This window comes from Geotrypetes seraphini, chromosome 1 (genome assembly GCF_902459505.1).
Source record: "Geotrypetes seraphini chromosome 1, aGeoSer1.1, whole genome shotgun sequence".
NCBI classification, from domain to species: Eukaryota; Metazoa; Chordata; class Amphibia; order Gymnophiona; family Dermophiidae; genus Geotrypetes; species Geotrypetes seraphini.
Window position 1 is genome coordinate 262,657,721 of NC_047084.1, and position 15,121 is coordinate 262,672,841.

Here is a 15,121-nt window from a genome sequence, read left to right on the forward strand (position 1 = left end):
TATTTTTTATGATATAAAATTGAATGTCCACACAGCTAATCTTAGAACACAAAGTAGATTTTAATTATTTTAAACAAGGCTTCATAATGATAATAACTAAGAGGTTCACAAAAGACATTTTCAGTGAACATAATGGGTTGTTAGCTCAGTTATGTGATGGTTTTAAGACTGATATCAAAATCTGACTTACACAGCTAATTTCAGCAGTGTATTCTAATAGGGTTTAAATATTGTGACATCACAAAAAGGTGATACAACAATCTTTCTGCCTCTACCATTAGAGTTCAACAGATTCAATACTGAAGTTGTCACTTGATTTAAACACACATCTTATAAAGATTAAAAGGTCATGGACTTAATATACCGCCTTATGGTGGTACAACCAAAGCCAGCTACATATTCTATAAAGGTACTTTCTCCACCCTACAGGGCTTACATTCTAGGTTTCTATACATGGGTCACAAGGAGCTGCAATGGGAATTTAACCCAGTTTCCCAGGTTCTTAGCTCACAATTAGGCTACTCCTCCACTTATACTACATTAGGGGTTTTCAAACCAGCCCTTGGGACACTCAGCCAGTCAAGTTTTCAGGTTATTCACAATGAATCTGCATATGATAAATCTGTATGCACTTCTTCCTTTGTATACAAATCTATTTCATGAATATTCATTGTAGGTATAATAACTGGCTATGTGTGTCCTGAGTATCAAGATTTACAAAGAGTAAAGATTTACAAAGACTAGGGAACACTTGATAAAGTTACAGAGTAATACTTTTAAAACCAATAGGAGGAAATATTTTTAAAAACAATAGAAGGAAATATTTCAGAGAATAGTTAAACTCTGGAATGCATTGCCAGAGGATGTGGTAAGAGCGGTTAATGTAGCTGGTTTTAAAAAAGGTATGGACAAGGTCCTGGAGGAAAAGTACATAAATTGCTGTTGAGACAGACATAGGAGAAGCCATTGCTTACGCTGGAACAGTGGCATGGAATGCTGCTACTATTTGGGTTTTTGCCAGGTATTTGTGACTTGGTTTGGCCTCCGTGAAGATGGGATACTGGGCTAGATGGACAATTGGCCTGATCCAGTAAGACTATTCTTATGTTAACCAATTTGCTACATCAGTACCAAAACCTACAGAAGTCAATACCTCACCATATAAAAAAAAAAAAGACTTAAGGGAGCTAAGATATTTATCAAGTCTTCAGCTGGAAAGATCTTAAAAATCTATAGATCAAAAAGGAGCAAAAATTAAAATCAATTTCTAGAAACTTCAGAGACCATATTATAATGGTAGAATGAAAGGGAAAGAGGAAAAATAGGGAGGCTATAAAAAATTATTAAAGATAGCAGAACTAGCGAGAAGCATAAATTACTGATGGATGCCAGTGTTGAGAATAAAAGTTTTTAGTTTGTGGATTTCAGTGTTGTCAACAATATTCCTTTCACAAGCTCTAAATTTCCTAAAATGTCCAAAACTAAAAAAACAAAAAGAAAGTACCTACTTTTCCAATATCTTGAAGAGATGCAAGTTCTAAAAGCTGAGAAAGGACATCTAGTGCAGTGCGTAGAAATCCCCCAAACTTTTCACTATTGTTTTGGAGATCCAAAGTAACCTTGTGCGGAGAAAAAAATGAAAGAACAATTTAATGTCTAAAGCATGCAGTAATTTATTTGAGTCAAAGTTTCTACTACTACTACTCATCATTTCTATAGCGCTACTAGACTTATGCAGAGCTGTACATAATATATGCAGGTAACTTTTCTGTCATAGGAGGCTCACAATATAAGGTGTCTTTTATACTTGGGGCAATGGAGGATTAAGAGACTTGCCCAGGGTCACAAGGAGCTGCAGGGGGAATGAACCCAGTTCCTCAATCCACTGCACTAACCATTAGGCTACTTTCCAACTTCCAAGGTTTCAAATCATATTTCTAGTGATCAAATCAGATGTTTCTTCCCTCTTCCTTATTTATCTACGATAAGGTATATGCTATCACTCCTTTATTTAGCTTTGCATTGTTGTCTTAAATAGGCCATTACTTCTCATTAATCTCAACCTTATCTTAACTAAAATTTATGAACCATGATTTCTACAAAAAATGAATTAAATGAGAACAATTAAATTGTAGAATGAAGGAGAACATCATATATGTCTTCACACATAGGTGATGTGAAGACGTTTATGATGTGGTGAGATATGCTGAACTGTTCCACAAGTAGTTCACAGAGCTTTCTAGTAAATAGGATTACACTATAATTTATTTTAGATGATTAATTAGTATATGAATTGGCTTATTTTTCATGGTATGCTTTATATATTGTTTTTGTATATTGTTTGGGCAAGAGTGATTCCACTCGCTCATGCCCTTGCTTTTTCAGCAAAGAAAATAGCTGCCAAGACTTCCAGTGGCAGTCTTACCAGGCTGAAGTCTAAGCTACTATTTTGTCACTGAAAAAGCATGGGCAGGAGCAAGTGGGAATCACTTCTGCCCCAGCGTGCCACTATTGTAGACTACCAGGGAAACAAGTTAGGTATGGGGATCTTTCCACTGGGTTGAGGGGATTGGTGGTGTCTGTTCGGGGAGGGTGGGGAGGTACACCAATGGTATTTTTTAACAGTTGATATTAAAATCTAAACAAAAAAATAATATCCAATCATCCAGATTTTTGATTATTTGGACTGCCCTCTGCTGAGGTTAGTACGGATAACCAGTGTTTTACTGTACATACATATATAAATAAATGGGTGGAACTTTAGTTTCTCTAACAGATACCAATTCTTTGGAGATGTAGGTACATTAGGTACTGTGAGAACTTCTTATTGTCCTCATACAACATCAGATAGATGAAGCAGATTCACTTTCTCAGAGGACAAGCAGGACCTCAGATTAAAACTCAACACAGAAAAAACATGGTTCTTATTGATGGAGAATGACAAACAGCCTACAGTAACTAGTTTAAAGATCAATGCTGTAATCTATCCACTGGTCCCTTCACTAAAACTACTAAGGGTCACGATAGACAAATGCTGCACACTTCAGCTGCAGATTAATAATGTAGTCCGAAAATCCTTCATGACAATGTGCAACCTGAGACAAATTTGCAAATTTTTTAATGAAATACAATTTTATCTATTAGTATAAACTCGGTAATCCCCCCCCCCCCCCACACACACACACTTTTCTTAGCCAAGGTGCTGTGGATTTGATTCAGCAGTCATGTAGTTGTGGTATTTGAGTGGCTTAGCCCAACACCCAGACAGAAAAGGAGGAAGCTCAGAAAAATATAATACTAGCCACTCTTAAATCAGAATATTATTTAAGAGAACCTGGCTAGGACTAAATGTGTGTTGAAAAATCAGATTGTGTGTTACAAATCTTTAAAAAAAAGATAATCAGAAAGACTCTTTTTTAAAAGTACACTTATAAGTTTATTGCACTTAACCAATAAATATTATTAAAATTAATTAAACACAGCTTAAAACTCTCAATAAATTATAAAGTGCTGATGTATGCCTGACGGGATCCAGTGTCTTTACACACTAAGAGGGGCATAATCGAAAGGGACGTCTAAGTCCGTTTACGTCCATCTCGCAAGTTGTCCAAAGTTAAAAAGAGCTTAAGACACATTTTCGAAATATACGTCCAACTTTTTTTTCGTTTCGAAAATTGTCTAATTATACGTCCTGCCGATCTGATCGTCCAAGCCACTAAATCGTCCATCTTTATACAACATTTTCGTCCAACTTTCCGTCCAAGTCCAAAACGCCTAGAACAAGCCCTGTTGGACGTGGGAGGGGTCTGCAAAGTGATGGACTGCACACCCAGACATGCCACCTAAACAGTGGGGTACCTTACAGAGCACTGCTGTGAACTTCACTAAAAGGGTGCTTCTCCTCCCTACAGCTCCCTTATAGGTTACGGTGAGCTCCCCAAACCACTTCCAGAATCCCCTAGACCCACTTATCTACCACTCCAATAGCTCTTATGGCTGCAGGAGAGACTTATATGCCAATACAAAAGGGTTTTGGGGGTGTATAGGGGAGTGCACATGTTTCAATATCAATGCAGTGATTACAGGGGCTTATGGGCATGGGTCCTCCTTTCCATGGGTCCCTAACTCACCCCCAAGACGGTTTAAGACGCCTCTGTGCAGCATGACTAGGCTTTCCTATGCCAGACGGCCAGGTGATGATGGTCTGGAGGCTGAATTCTAAAGTTATGATTAAAATTTTTATGGGGTGGGGGGGTTGGTGATCACTGGGGTAGTGTGTGGGGGTCTGTTTTATGTGTTTGCAGTGCTTATCTGATGACTTTAGATGGGTTTTTGTGACTTAGACCATGTAAAACATGGTCTAAGTCACAACGTCCAAGTTCCGTCGATCGTGGGCTGTATAACTTTCGGTTATACATGCTGTATGACTAAGTCTAAGCCGGTCCATGTCCCGCCCAACTCCTGCCCTCGACATGCCTCCCGAAACGCCCCATTTAGCTTTGGTCATTCAGTGGCACTATGAAGGCCTAGGTCGTTTAGAAAAACGTTTTTATTATCGGCACTTGGACGTTTTTGAGAAATGTTCGTCCAAGTGCCGACTTAGGCCGGTTTTTGGACGTTTTTCTCTTTTGATTATGAGCCCCTAACTGTATTACTGTTCTCTGTGTGTCATAAGCTTTTATACCACAGTTTTCCAGTGACTTTTACAGGTTATTAGTTTTCAAAATAAATGTTTCTCAGTTTTATTGGAACTATTCTTTAAAAATCATTTTATAACCAAATGTTTTCTTTGTCTGTCCTTCAGTGTTACAGTGACTAAAATTTAACTTTCCAGGTAAGCATTAGAGTCTTTCATATATAGTTAAAGTGTCTTTCTTTTCCTTAGATGGCTTTACTTGTTTTTATTTTTCTTTCTTCAGGTACCTCTTTGTCTTCTCCTCTTCCTCAGCCTCTTCTTCCTACACCTCTCTAAACCAAATTAGTTAATCTTCGGAATGCTGGATTATTGTAACATCTTGTATTTGCCATGTTCAGCTTCAATGATAAAACAGTTACAGACTTTGCAAAACAAGGCCCTAAGATTTATTTTCTCCTTGAAGCAATATGATCACATATCCGCAGCCTACTTAAAGGTACACTGGCTTCCTGTGAAGGCCCGCATTTTATTCACATTTTACTGCCTTCTGTTTAAAGTGTTATATGGATTTGCTCCAATCTATCTGAATGACAGATTTATCCTGAAAGAAATAGTAAGACCAAGGAGAGATCTGAACCCCTTTTACCTACACTCCAATTAAGACAGTGAAGAGACTAAAAACATTATAAAGTCTGTTGACGTTCCAAGCAGAAAAACTGGATGCAAATGTTGTCGGACTCTTAAAAACAGTGTCAAACTACAGAACTTTCCGAAAGGAAATCAAAACAATGTTATTTAGGAAATGCATCAGATAACTCAAAGCCTGTCCTATACTATGTTTAAAATGTAATTCTCTGGAAATAGCCAGATATTTCTTATTGTAATCCACCTAGAATTGAAAGGTTAGGACGGAATCGAAGCCAATGAATGTAATGTAATGCAAGTCATCACAAATAAGAATCTCTAGCTAAAGAATGACTTTTACTAAAATGGAAAGAAATAGAACGTTAATAGGCCATAAACAGGCAAGTTTTTTGGGTGGCCTGAGGCCTTGTTTGAATTTGATTTGTTGTGTTTAATAAAGGCAACCTGAAAAAAAAGGAAGCACTAGGGAGGAATGAATCTGGATTTTCAACTTCAAAGAGATCCCTTGGGACAGACTCATCAAACCTAGAATCCTGTTGGGAATCCCTTCTCAACAATAATATAATATGAATGTGTGGACTGAAGTCTTGCAAATACCTTCCATGAACACCAACCTAAGTTAGGTCACCAATACTACCATGGCTTTGACACTATCCTCCAAAGGACACCCCCATCAGTGCATGGTGTTGAATGCTCTCTGGGATAGGAACCACTCTCCGGGGTCCAGTGTTTGTCAGTTCAGATAGTATGCCTGAACACATGAGCTACATGAGCAGCTGAGAGAGCCTGTAGGTGTACTTCTGCCCCATGAAATAACAGTTGGGCTTCCAGTCTCAGCACTCCTGGTACCTCCCTGCCTCTTGACATATACCATTGATATGGCACTGTCCGAAAAGACCTCGACTGCTTTGCCTTCCAAGGTGTTCTCCAAATGGGTTGCAGTTCCAATAGACTGATAGACCACTTCCTCTGCAAAGGCGACCATCTGCCTTGCACTGGATGACCATCACAATGACCTGCATAGCTGTAAAGACTGGCATCCATCATCAGGATCACCCAAGACTCTACGCAGAATGGCATAATCTTGGCCAGAACTGTGGTCGGAGTCACCATCACAGACTGTCTCTCTGGAGTCCAGGCCAGTGGCCTGTGAAGAGAGTCCGTTTGAGGTGACCAGTGTGAGCCTTCGCCCAGGGGGGACTGCCATTGACCCTAGCAACTGAAGGTAATGACAGGCAATGGAGTCTTGTAGCGTTAAGATGTCCAACATCTGGCACCTCAGTTTCTGGCTGCGTGGCTCGGGAAGAAAACCATGCCCCGCTGTCATTTTGACCTGGATTCACAGGTACTCCGGGGACTGAGTCAGCTACAGGTGGCTTTTCCAGAAATTGATTATCCAGCTTAGGTGCTGCAACATCTGCACAACCTGTACCACTGCAATCTCCCCCTCAGCTCTGATCAGCCAATCATCCAGATACGGGTGCACCTGGATTCCTGACTTGCACAAATCAGCTGCCACAACAATTATCACTTTGGTGAAGGTGTGAGGCACTGTTGTGAGCCCAAAGGGGAAAGCTGAGAACTGAAAATGTCTCTCTAGCACGTGTAACTATAGGTACTTCCTGTGAGTGGGGAATATGTGAATAGGCCTCCATCAAGTCCAGTGAGGCTAGAAATTTCCCTGGAGCTACTCAGGCAATGACCAATCTTATGGTCTCCATGTGGAAGCATGACACTTTTAATGCCACATTTACTGACTAAGTCCAGAAATGGCCTCCAGTCCTGCGAGTCCTTTTTGGGCTTGACGAAGTATATATAGATATCTGCCTAAGCCTGATTCTCTGTCTATTATGGGCTCTATGGCTCAAATATCTAAGAGCCGTTTCACTGTTGCTCAGATCCCAACTGCTTTTTCTGGCTAGCCAGCTGGTTAAATGAGGAATAAATCTTACAGAGGACGATAGAACTCAAGCTTGCAACCCTCTTGAATTATGTCCAAAACCCACTGGTCTGAGCATATCTCTGCCCAAGCCTCCCCAATACTCTGATAGCCTCCCTCATATCAGCGGGGGAGAAATTGACCTGGCATCATTGCTGGGGGAACAGGAGCCGGAAGAGGATGCTGGGCACCAGCAAACCACTGCCTGGATCCCTGGTAGGATCTCTGCCCAAAGGACCTCTTGAGTACTGGCAAAAAAAGTCAAGGGCCATGAAAATTACCATAACCATACCAACTAGCGGTCCTGGGCGGTGTATCTGGCTAGGTCTTAGGGCAACATTCTACCACACTGGTCATCAGATCATCTAAGCCCTTGTCAAAAAGTATTTGCCCCGACGGGAGCTGATTCAAGATGGTGTCTCGCTAGCTTTAGCACTGTGTTGGGCTCTGCTTTGGAACTTTTTCTTTGAGCCAGAGTGTTCTAAAAACTTTGAATTTGACGGGTAAGAGAAAGGGGAAAGGGTAGGACTTACCCTTCTGAGTCCTTTCCACTTCCCCTTTCTACCATGGATAAGTTTGTAGTCTGCACTGTGCGACCTCCCAGAGCAGGTGCAAGCGGAGAGGCGGCCTTACCTGAGCTCAACGCGACTCTGAGCCCGGAAGAGAGATTTCTGCCCTCTGACCAGGCATGGGATCACGCTCAGAGCAACTGATGAGCCCATGGGAAGTGATTCACTCTGCGGTTTCCTAATTATTAGAAGGGAGCAACCTGAGCGTGGAAGGAGATGCCAGAGAGCTGGGAATCAGTATGGGAGCAGATTCTGTGCTTCCCTTGGGGCTTGAAAGTGCCATGGGGGGAGTAGAGGAGCAGTCCCAAGAAAGCTCCAGGACTGAGATTTGGGACCATCAGCAGGATATTGGTGAGCAGCTCTTTACACCTTTGACTAAACCCTCCCATGTTACATTAGACTCTATCTGGGATGCTGTAGTACTTTTGGAGAAGATTTTCTTGGGGAACAAGTTATTGGTAGATAATTCCTTGCAAGACTGCAAAACACGTATTGTCATCCAGGAGGCAAAGAATTTTGTGATTGAGAAGGGTCTGGAGGAAGCCCAACGTGATCTTAGAGAGATAAAATCTAATACCTTAATTTTTACTCAAGGGTATGCTGGATTGAGAAGTAAAGTAGAAAAAAATGGAGAATTATACCCGTAGTTTGAATCTGCGTTTTGTCAACTCTCCTCAATCCAAGAATATAGCCTCCATTGAACTGCTTAAGAAATATCTGATGGAAGTCCTGGGGGTTCCAAAGGAAACTGTGCCTCCGTTTTCTCGAGTCTATTTCTTGCCAGGGAAAAAACGGCAAACTCATGTCCAGGAAGACCTTTCTATAGACAGTTTGAATATCACACAAATGTTGGAAACATCATTAGAAGAGGAGTGTGTATGAACTACACTCCTAGTTATATTTGTATTTGAGTCTGAAAAGGACTGGGTGATGAGATTGTTTTTGAGAGGAAAAGTATGGGTATTTTCGGATTTCTGTGTAGATACACAGGAAAAAAGGAAGCAATTCCTGATGTTATGCCCTTAGGTATTATCCCCGGGTACGCATTTCTTTTTACATTTTCCCTGTAAATGTTTAATTCAATTTGAATCAAATAGGTATCTTTTCTTTGATCCCAAACAATTAAAGGCTTTTCTTGAAAATAAGCGTAAAATACAGGTTCAGATTTTGGGTCCGAGGGAAGAAACTGGAACTTAGTTTAAAGGAAGAAAGAAATGTACAGCTAATGAGATGTCACTTATGTTATGTGGGGAAATTTGATCTGTTTAAATTGTGCCTCTTTTTTTGTATGCTCTCCCTTCTATTAAGTTGAGGACTTATAGAGAAATCAGTTATGGAAATTTACCTAGTCAAACTTTTTTCTTTTTTTGATGTAAGGTATTGCTGATATAGCTTTAGATTTCTGTTTCTTAATGCACGTATATGCTGTAAGTTTAATTAAAATTGAATTTTTTAAAAAAAGCATTTGCCCCTTAAAAGGTAGCCTTCTCAAAGTGGCTTTGGAGAAGAAGTCACCCGTCCATTGCTTGATCCATAGCACTCTGCAGGCAGAAATAGAATAAGCAGACACCCAGCTCAGGTCCCTAAACATGTAGTATAGAGCATTACTACATAATCCAGCCCTGCAAAGACCAGGTGGGGGTAAGTGTTATCTTCCAATAAAGGAGCACAGCGCAGTCTAGTATGACAAGCGCGTATCACGTATGATGCTGCAGCAGTCGCTTTCATCCCCAGTGCTAAGGCCTCATATTGCCTCTTGAGGACTCAATCTAACCTGCAATCCTGCACATCTTTAAGAACTACTCTTTGAGAGATCTGCTTCTGGATATTTGAAAAGAAATGCAATCTCTGCGTCTTGATGTGACTAAAGCTGTAACAGATTTAAAGCATGAAATTGGTTAGTTGGTGAAAAGACAAGACTTGGTGGAATCACATGTTAATACCATGACTGAAGACATTATTGTGGTACAACAGGAAGTGGTAAAAGTTCACATTTAGATAAGTTGGAAGATCTAGAGAATAGATCTCGGAGATTTAATCTAAGGATCAGAGGGGTTCCGGAAGAAAGTGCTTATTTGGATACTCGCCGAACTGCTTTGGACATTTGTAAAGGCATTCTCACTACTGCAAAGATAGGTGGGGGACAGGTATCGGAGATTGAAATTGAACGAGTGCATAGGGCTTTGGGACGTCCTAAATCCAAATTTCTTCGAGACATTATTATGTGTATGGGAAGCTTTCGAATGAAGGAAGAAATATTTCATGCAGCAAGAAAACTAAAGGATTACAAATGGAACAATTTACGATTGGATATTTATCAGGATGTAGCAGCAGTTACCTTAGGAAAAAGGAAGGAGATGCAAGAGGTGATTACCTATCTTTGTAAAGAGGGTATTAAATATAGATGGCTTTTTCCATTTGCTTTAGCTTTGACTGTGGGGAGTTCAACTAGTTGTGTTCAAACTGTAGTGGAGGCTTGGACGGCGTTACAAAAATTAGGAGCTCCTAATCTTCCGGTGAAAGAATATGCTGGTGACCAAGGAAAAGATATAATTGGTTCTCCTGAAGGCGTCGTCAAACCAGAGGAGCCTCAGCGAAAAGTACAGGAAATCAACTGGTTTAACAGGAGCCTCAGCGAAAAGTACAGGAAGTTGACTGGTTTAACAAGATTTATTGTCAATCCTGGACATTTTTATTGGTTTGCATATACTGTGAGGGTATTTGGAGGATTGATGAGTGGTTTGAGTGTTATTTGAGTGCGGATAGTGTGTTGATTGGTTTACTAGCGTTAATATTGGTGTTGAAAATAAGGGGTGGGTCTGTCTAAGTGTAGTAAGGTGTGTGGAATGGGATTTTTTTTCATGGTGGGGATTTCTTAGGTGTTTATCTGGAAGTTGGAGAAGTATTTTGGGGTGGTTGGGATGATGAGGTTACTTCTTTCTTGTGATCTTAAGATCTATATGGTAGGTCTTGAGATACAATTTTGGGTAGGGTTTAGGGGGGTGGGAAATTATAGTGGTATAATAGGGGAAATGTTGGGAATAAAGGGATAGTTGAAAGGAAAAGGTACTCTCTATCTAGCTTTGAAACTGAATGATCAACTAATGTTAGGGTGGAACTTGGTCAATGGCTGGGATAGCCGAGTTACACGGATTTTGATGGAGGTGTATGTGGAATGGTTAATAAAAATGGATCCTGGTTAATTTTATATTTTGGAATGTGGGGGGAATTAATTCTCCCATCAAACGTACTAAAATTTTGCAACAATTACAACGTCGCAAGGTGGATGTGGCCTTTCTCCAAGAGACTCATTTAAATAATATTGAACATATGGAATTGAAGCAATGGTGGGTTGGGGAATGTGTGGCAGCTTCTGCACAAAAAAAACACAGAGGAGTAGTGATTTTGTTTCGTAGGGGTTTAGTGAATAATTTACAAATTTTGAGTAAAGATGGAGAGAGACGATATGTACTCTGTCAGGGGGTTATAGCGCAACAAAATTTTGTTTTTTTGCTGTGTATATGCTCCAAATGATAGTGACCCAGGTTTTTTTGTCAACTTAACTCGATTATTACTGCCTTTTGCTCAGGTCTCTTTAATTATTGGGGGAGACTTTAATGCTGTACATGATTCTAATTTGGATTGCATGGGGCCAGGGGGTACTATGCGTCGAATAGGGGAAAGGGAGATACAAAAATTTAGTGAAAATTTAGAATTAATAGATTCTTGGAGGGTATTACATGGTATTGAGAAGAATTATACCCATGTATCTCGAGCACATGGTACACAATCTTGTATTGATTAAATTTGGGTTACAGATTCGGTGTTTCAGAATTTGGTACAAACGGATATAGGTCCTTATATAATTTCTGATCATGCATGGGTATATGCGAGATGGCAGAATGGTAGGGGGTCTCAAAGGAGGTGGCGATGGGTGTTCCCGCTTGCATTATATAGGGACAAAAAATATGGATAACGACTATTGAGTACATGGGTAGATTATAAGAGGCATAATGCTCATGCAGAGGAGGATCCTATCTTATTTTGGGAAGCTGCAAAGGCGGTGTTGAGAGGAGATACAATAAGTTATAGTTGTCATGTTAAAAAAGCTCGGGATAGGGAAATTTTGTGTTTGGAGAGGGATATTGTAAAGGTTAGGAAGAAATATGGGCACTTGGGTGACTCAACGCTTAGACAAGAGTTGATGGAATACCAAATAACTCTAAATTCCCTTCTACATCAGCGAGCACATAAATCTATAGCTTATTATAAATATCAACTGTATAAACAAGGAAATAAAGGGGGAAGCTATTAACCCATTTGGTTTCATCTAGATTGGGTCCCAATAGGGTTACAGCTTTAATAAATGAACAAGGGAAACGAGTTATAACTGATCCGGAAATAGGAGATATTTTTTTTCGTTATTACAAGTCTCTTTATGGCCCTCCATCAGAAAGAGGTTTATTAACAAATTCATATTTAGATGAGATAAAATTGCCATATATTTCTGAAAGTGATAGGAAGCGTCTGAATGAGCCAATTACACCAGAAGAAGTATACTGGGCAATTGGGAGTAATCCTCTGCTGAAGGCACCAGGTGAGGATGGTATGCGAATAGAATTTTATAAACTCCTAAAAGAAGAGATTATCAATCCTCTTGCAAGAATGTTTAACATCATGGTTGGTGCAGAGGCTTTGTCTGATGGTATGAATACGGCACAAATTTTGGTATTGCCTAAGCCGAATAAAGACCCTGAAAAAGCAGGATCATATCGGCCTATTTCTTTATTAAATACGGAGGCTAAATTGTTAGCGAAGATTATGGCAAATAGGATGGCTTCTGTTTTGCCCTCCCTCATTCATGATGCCCAAGTGGGATTTGTGAAGGGAAGAAGAATTGCTAAAAATATGAGAAAATTATTGATATCTTTGGAACAGAGGGCAATATATAATTTATTTTCGTTGCTGGTCAGTTTTGATGTTGAAAAGGCATTTGACAGGGTACGATGGGATTTCCTATATGATACATTGAAAGTGTATGGTTTTGATGGTTTTTTTGTATCTGCGGTCCGTGCTTTGTATGCACATCCACAAGCTAAATTGGTGTTAAAAGATTTTGAAACTGAAAAGTTTTCTATCTATATGGGAGTGAGACAGGGATGTCCGTTATCTCCGCTATTATTTGTGCTTACTTTGGACCCCCCTTATTAGGGATATATATGCAATGTCATCTATACGAGGGACTGATATTGGAAACACAACTTTTAAACTTTCGGCTTTTGCAGATGATATTTTAGTACACCTCACAGACCCTTTGTCTTCTTTATCGGAATTGATTAAAGAATAAGGTGATTATGCAGGTTTCCGTATAAATTTTGGTAAATCTGAGGCACTTGCGTCCTCTGTTGCAGTAAAGGCTTTATGGGGGTCGAAATTTCCATTGACTTGGGCACAAGAACAATTTATGTATTTGGGGACAGTAATGTCTATGCCAACTTCTCAATTATATCGTCTTAATGTGGATAGGCTTCAACAGAATATGGAGATTTTGTTAGATACCTGGCAGGGGTTGCCCCTTTCTTTAATGGGTCGCATCTGCTTGGTTAAGTTATTTATCTTTCCTAAATGGTTGTATATGTTACAAACTTTGCCATTATGTTTATTCAAGAGGGAATTAAAGATCTTTTATTTAAAAAATTGCTCATTTCTGTTGGGCTGCTAAGAAACCTAAATTAAAGATGACATATTTGCTAGGTAATTGGAATAGAGGGGGGTTGGGCTTGCCGGATATGCAGATTTATAATTATGCGTGTTTACTTCGTCATTTGGGTGATTGGGTAAATATGACAAGCATTTATACTCCACTTCAGATGGAACAGGAGTTTTTAGCTCCTTATGATATATTTGCGTTACTGCATAGTACGCGAAATGCGTTACCATCTTTTATTCATTCAAGTGTTGTATTTAATACTTTACAGAAGGTATGGCGTTGGTTTGTGCAATTATTGGGAGGAAATCCATTGGTACTGATCTCTCTTGCCTTTGCAGGGTAATCTGGCTTTTCTTCCGGGTAGAGATTCTAGGGAGTATAGATTATGGGGTGCAAGAGGAATTTTAAGATTGGAACACATACTGGGAAACGAGGGGGAACTATTGAATCATACTGAATTAATGGCTAAGGTGGGAGAAACATGGGGAGCGCAATTTGCATGTATACAAGTGGAACATTATGTGAGATCTCTTGATAGAGTGCAGTTGAGTATGCATTTGGGTGTTAGATTGAGAGAGTTCTTTGCTCAGGAGGAGGGGATGTCTCTTTCGGTGCCTTATATTCATTTTATGTTGCAAAAATTACAACCAGACAAGGACTATCAGAAAATTAGGGATAAATGGGAGAATGAATTACAACTTAATTTGAGACATTGGGATGTTGTTCGTACTTTAAGAGCGACACCTGGGGTGACATCTTATTCATGGTTAAGAGAAACATATTATAGGGTTATATTACGTGCCTATTACACACGAACACAATTGTTTTATAGTGGAGGTCTTCCTACTCCTTTGTGTCATAAATGTGGGAGGGAAAGTCAAACATTAGGTCATGCATTTTGGTTTTGTCCCATAATTCAGTACTTCTGGAAGCGAATAATAAATTATATGATAAAAATAATTGGAAGATCATTGTGCTTCACTCCTTCTTTATTTATTTTGGATTTGCCAGAAGCTCTTGGCCATTTACCAAAAGGAAATAGGGTGTTGTGTAGAAAAATGAGTCTCTTGGCTAGAAAATGTATATTACAATATTGGACGATCCCTGATCCTCCGAGGTTCTGGCATTGGCGGAACCAATTACATCAGTTGGCTATTTGGGAAGCTAGAGATGCAGGAATTGTAAGAAAGTGAAAGATGTTATTTATACAAATTTGGGATTCATATTTGCAAGATTTGCATCCTAAGGGTCGTAATGCGATTTTAAGTTGGATCTCTTAATTGGGCTTTTTATTAAGTTAAATGAAAAGAGTAACATTGGATAGAGAGTACTATTGGATGAGAAGAGGTGGGTGTGGAGAGGGATGGTTAAGGTTCAAATTCATATAGATAAGTGGGGGTTAAATGATATTGGATTTTTTTTTTATTATGTATATTAATAATTGATGCATTATTGATGTCTTTTGATGCTGTATTTATTTGCAAGTTTTGTACCCTAAGGGCTGTAATGAGATTTTAAGTTAGATTTCTTTATTTATGAGATTATCATTGGGTAGAGAGTACTATTGGGTGGGAAGGGGTGGGTATAGAGAGGGAAGGTAAAGGTTCAAACTCATATAGATA

The 15,121-nt window shown here is 39.5% G+C and overlaps 1 protein-coding gene across 6 annotated transcripts in view; it reads right to left on the reverse strand.

Moving 5' to 3' along the window:
* The window catches only part of HTT (huntingtin), an 831,912-nt gene that overhangs the window by 379,113 nt on the left and 437,678 nt on the right, over positions 1-15,121 (reverse strand). For all 6 annotated transcript variants that reach the window (XM_033950363.1, XM_033950354.1, XM_033950401.1 and 3 more), the window contains one exon: positions 1,509-1,619. In XM_033950363.1, the coding sequence (XP_033806254.1) occupies positions 1,509-1,619 (111 nt within the window). The remainder of the gene's footprint in view (positions 1-1,508; positions 1,620-15,121) is intronic.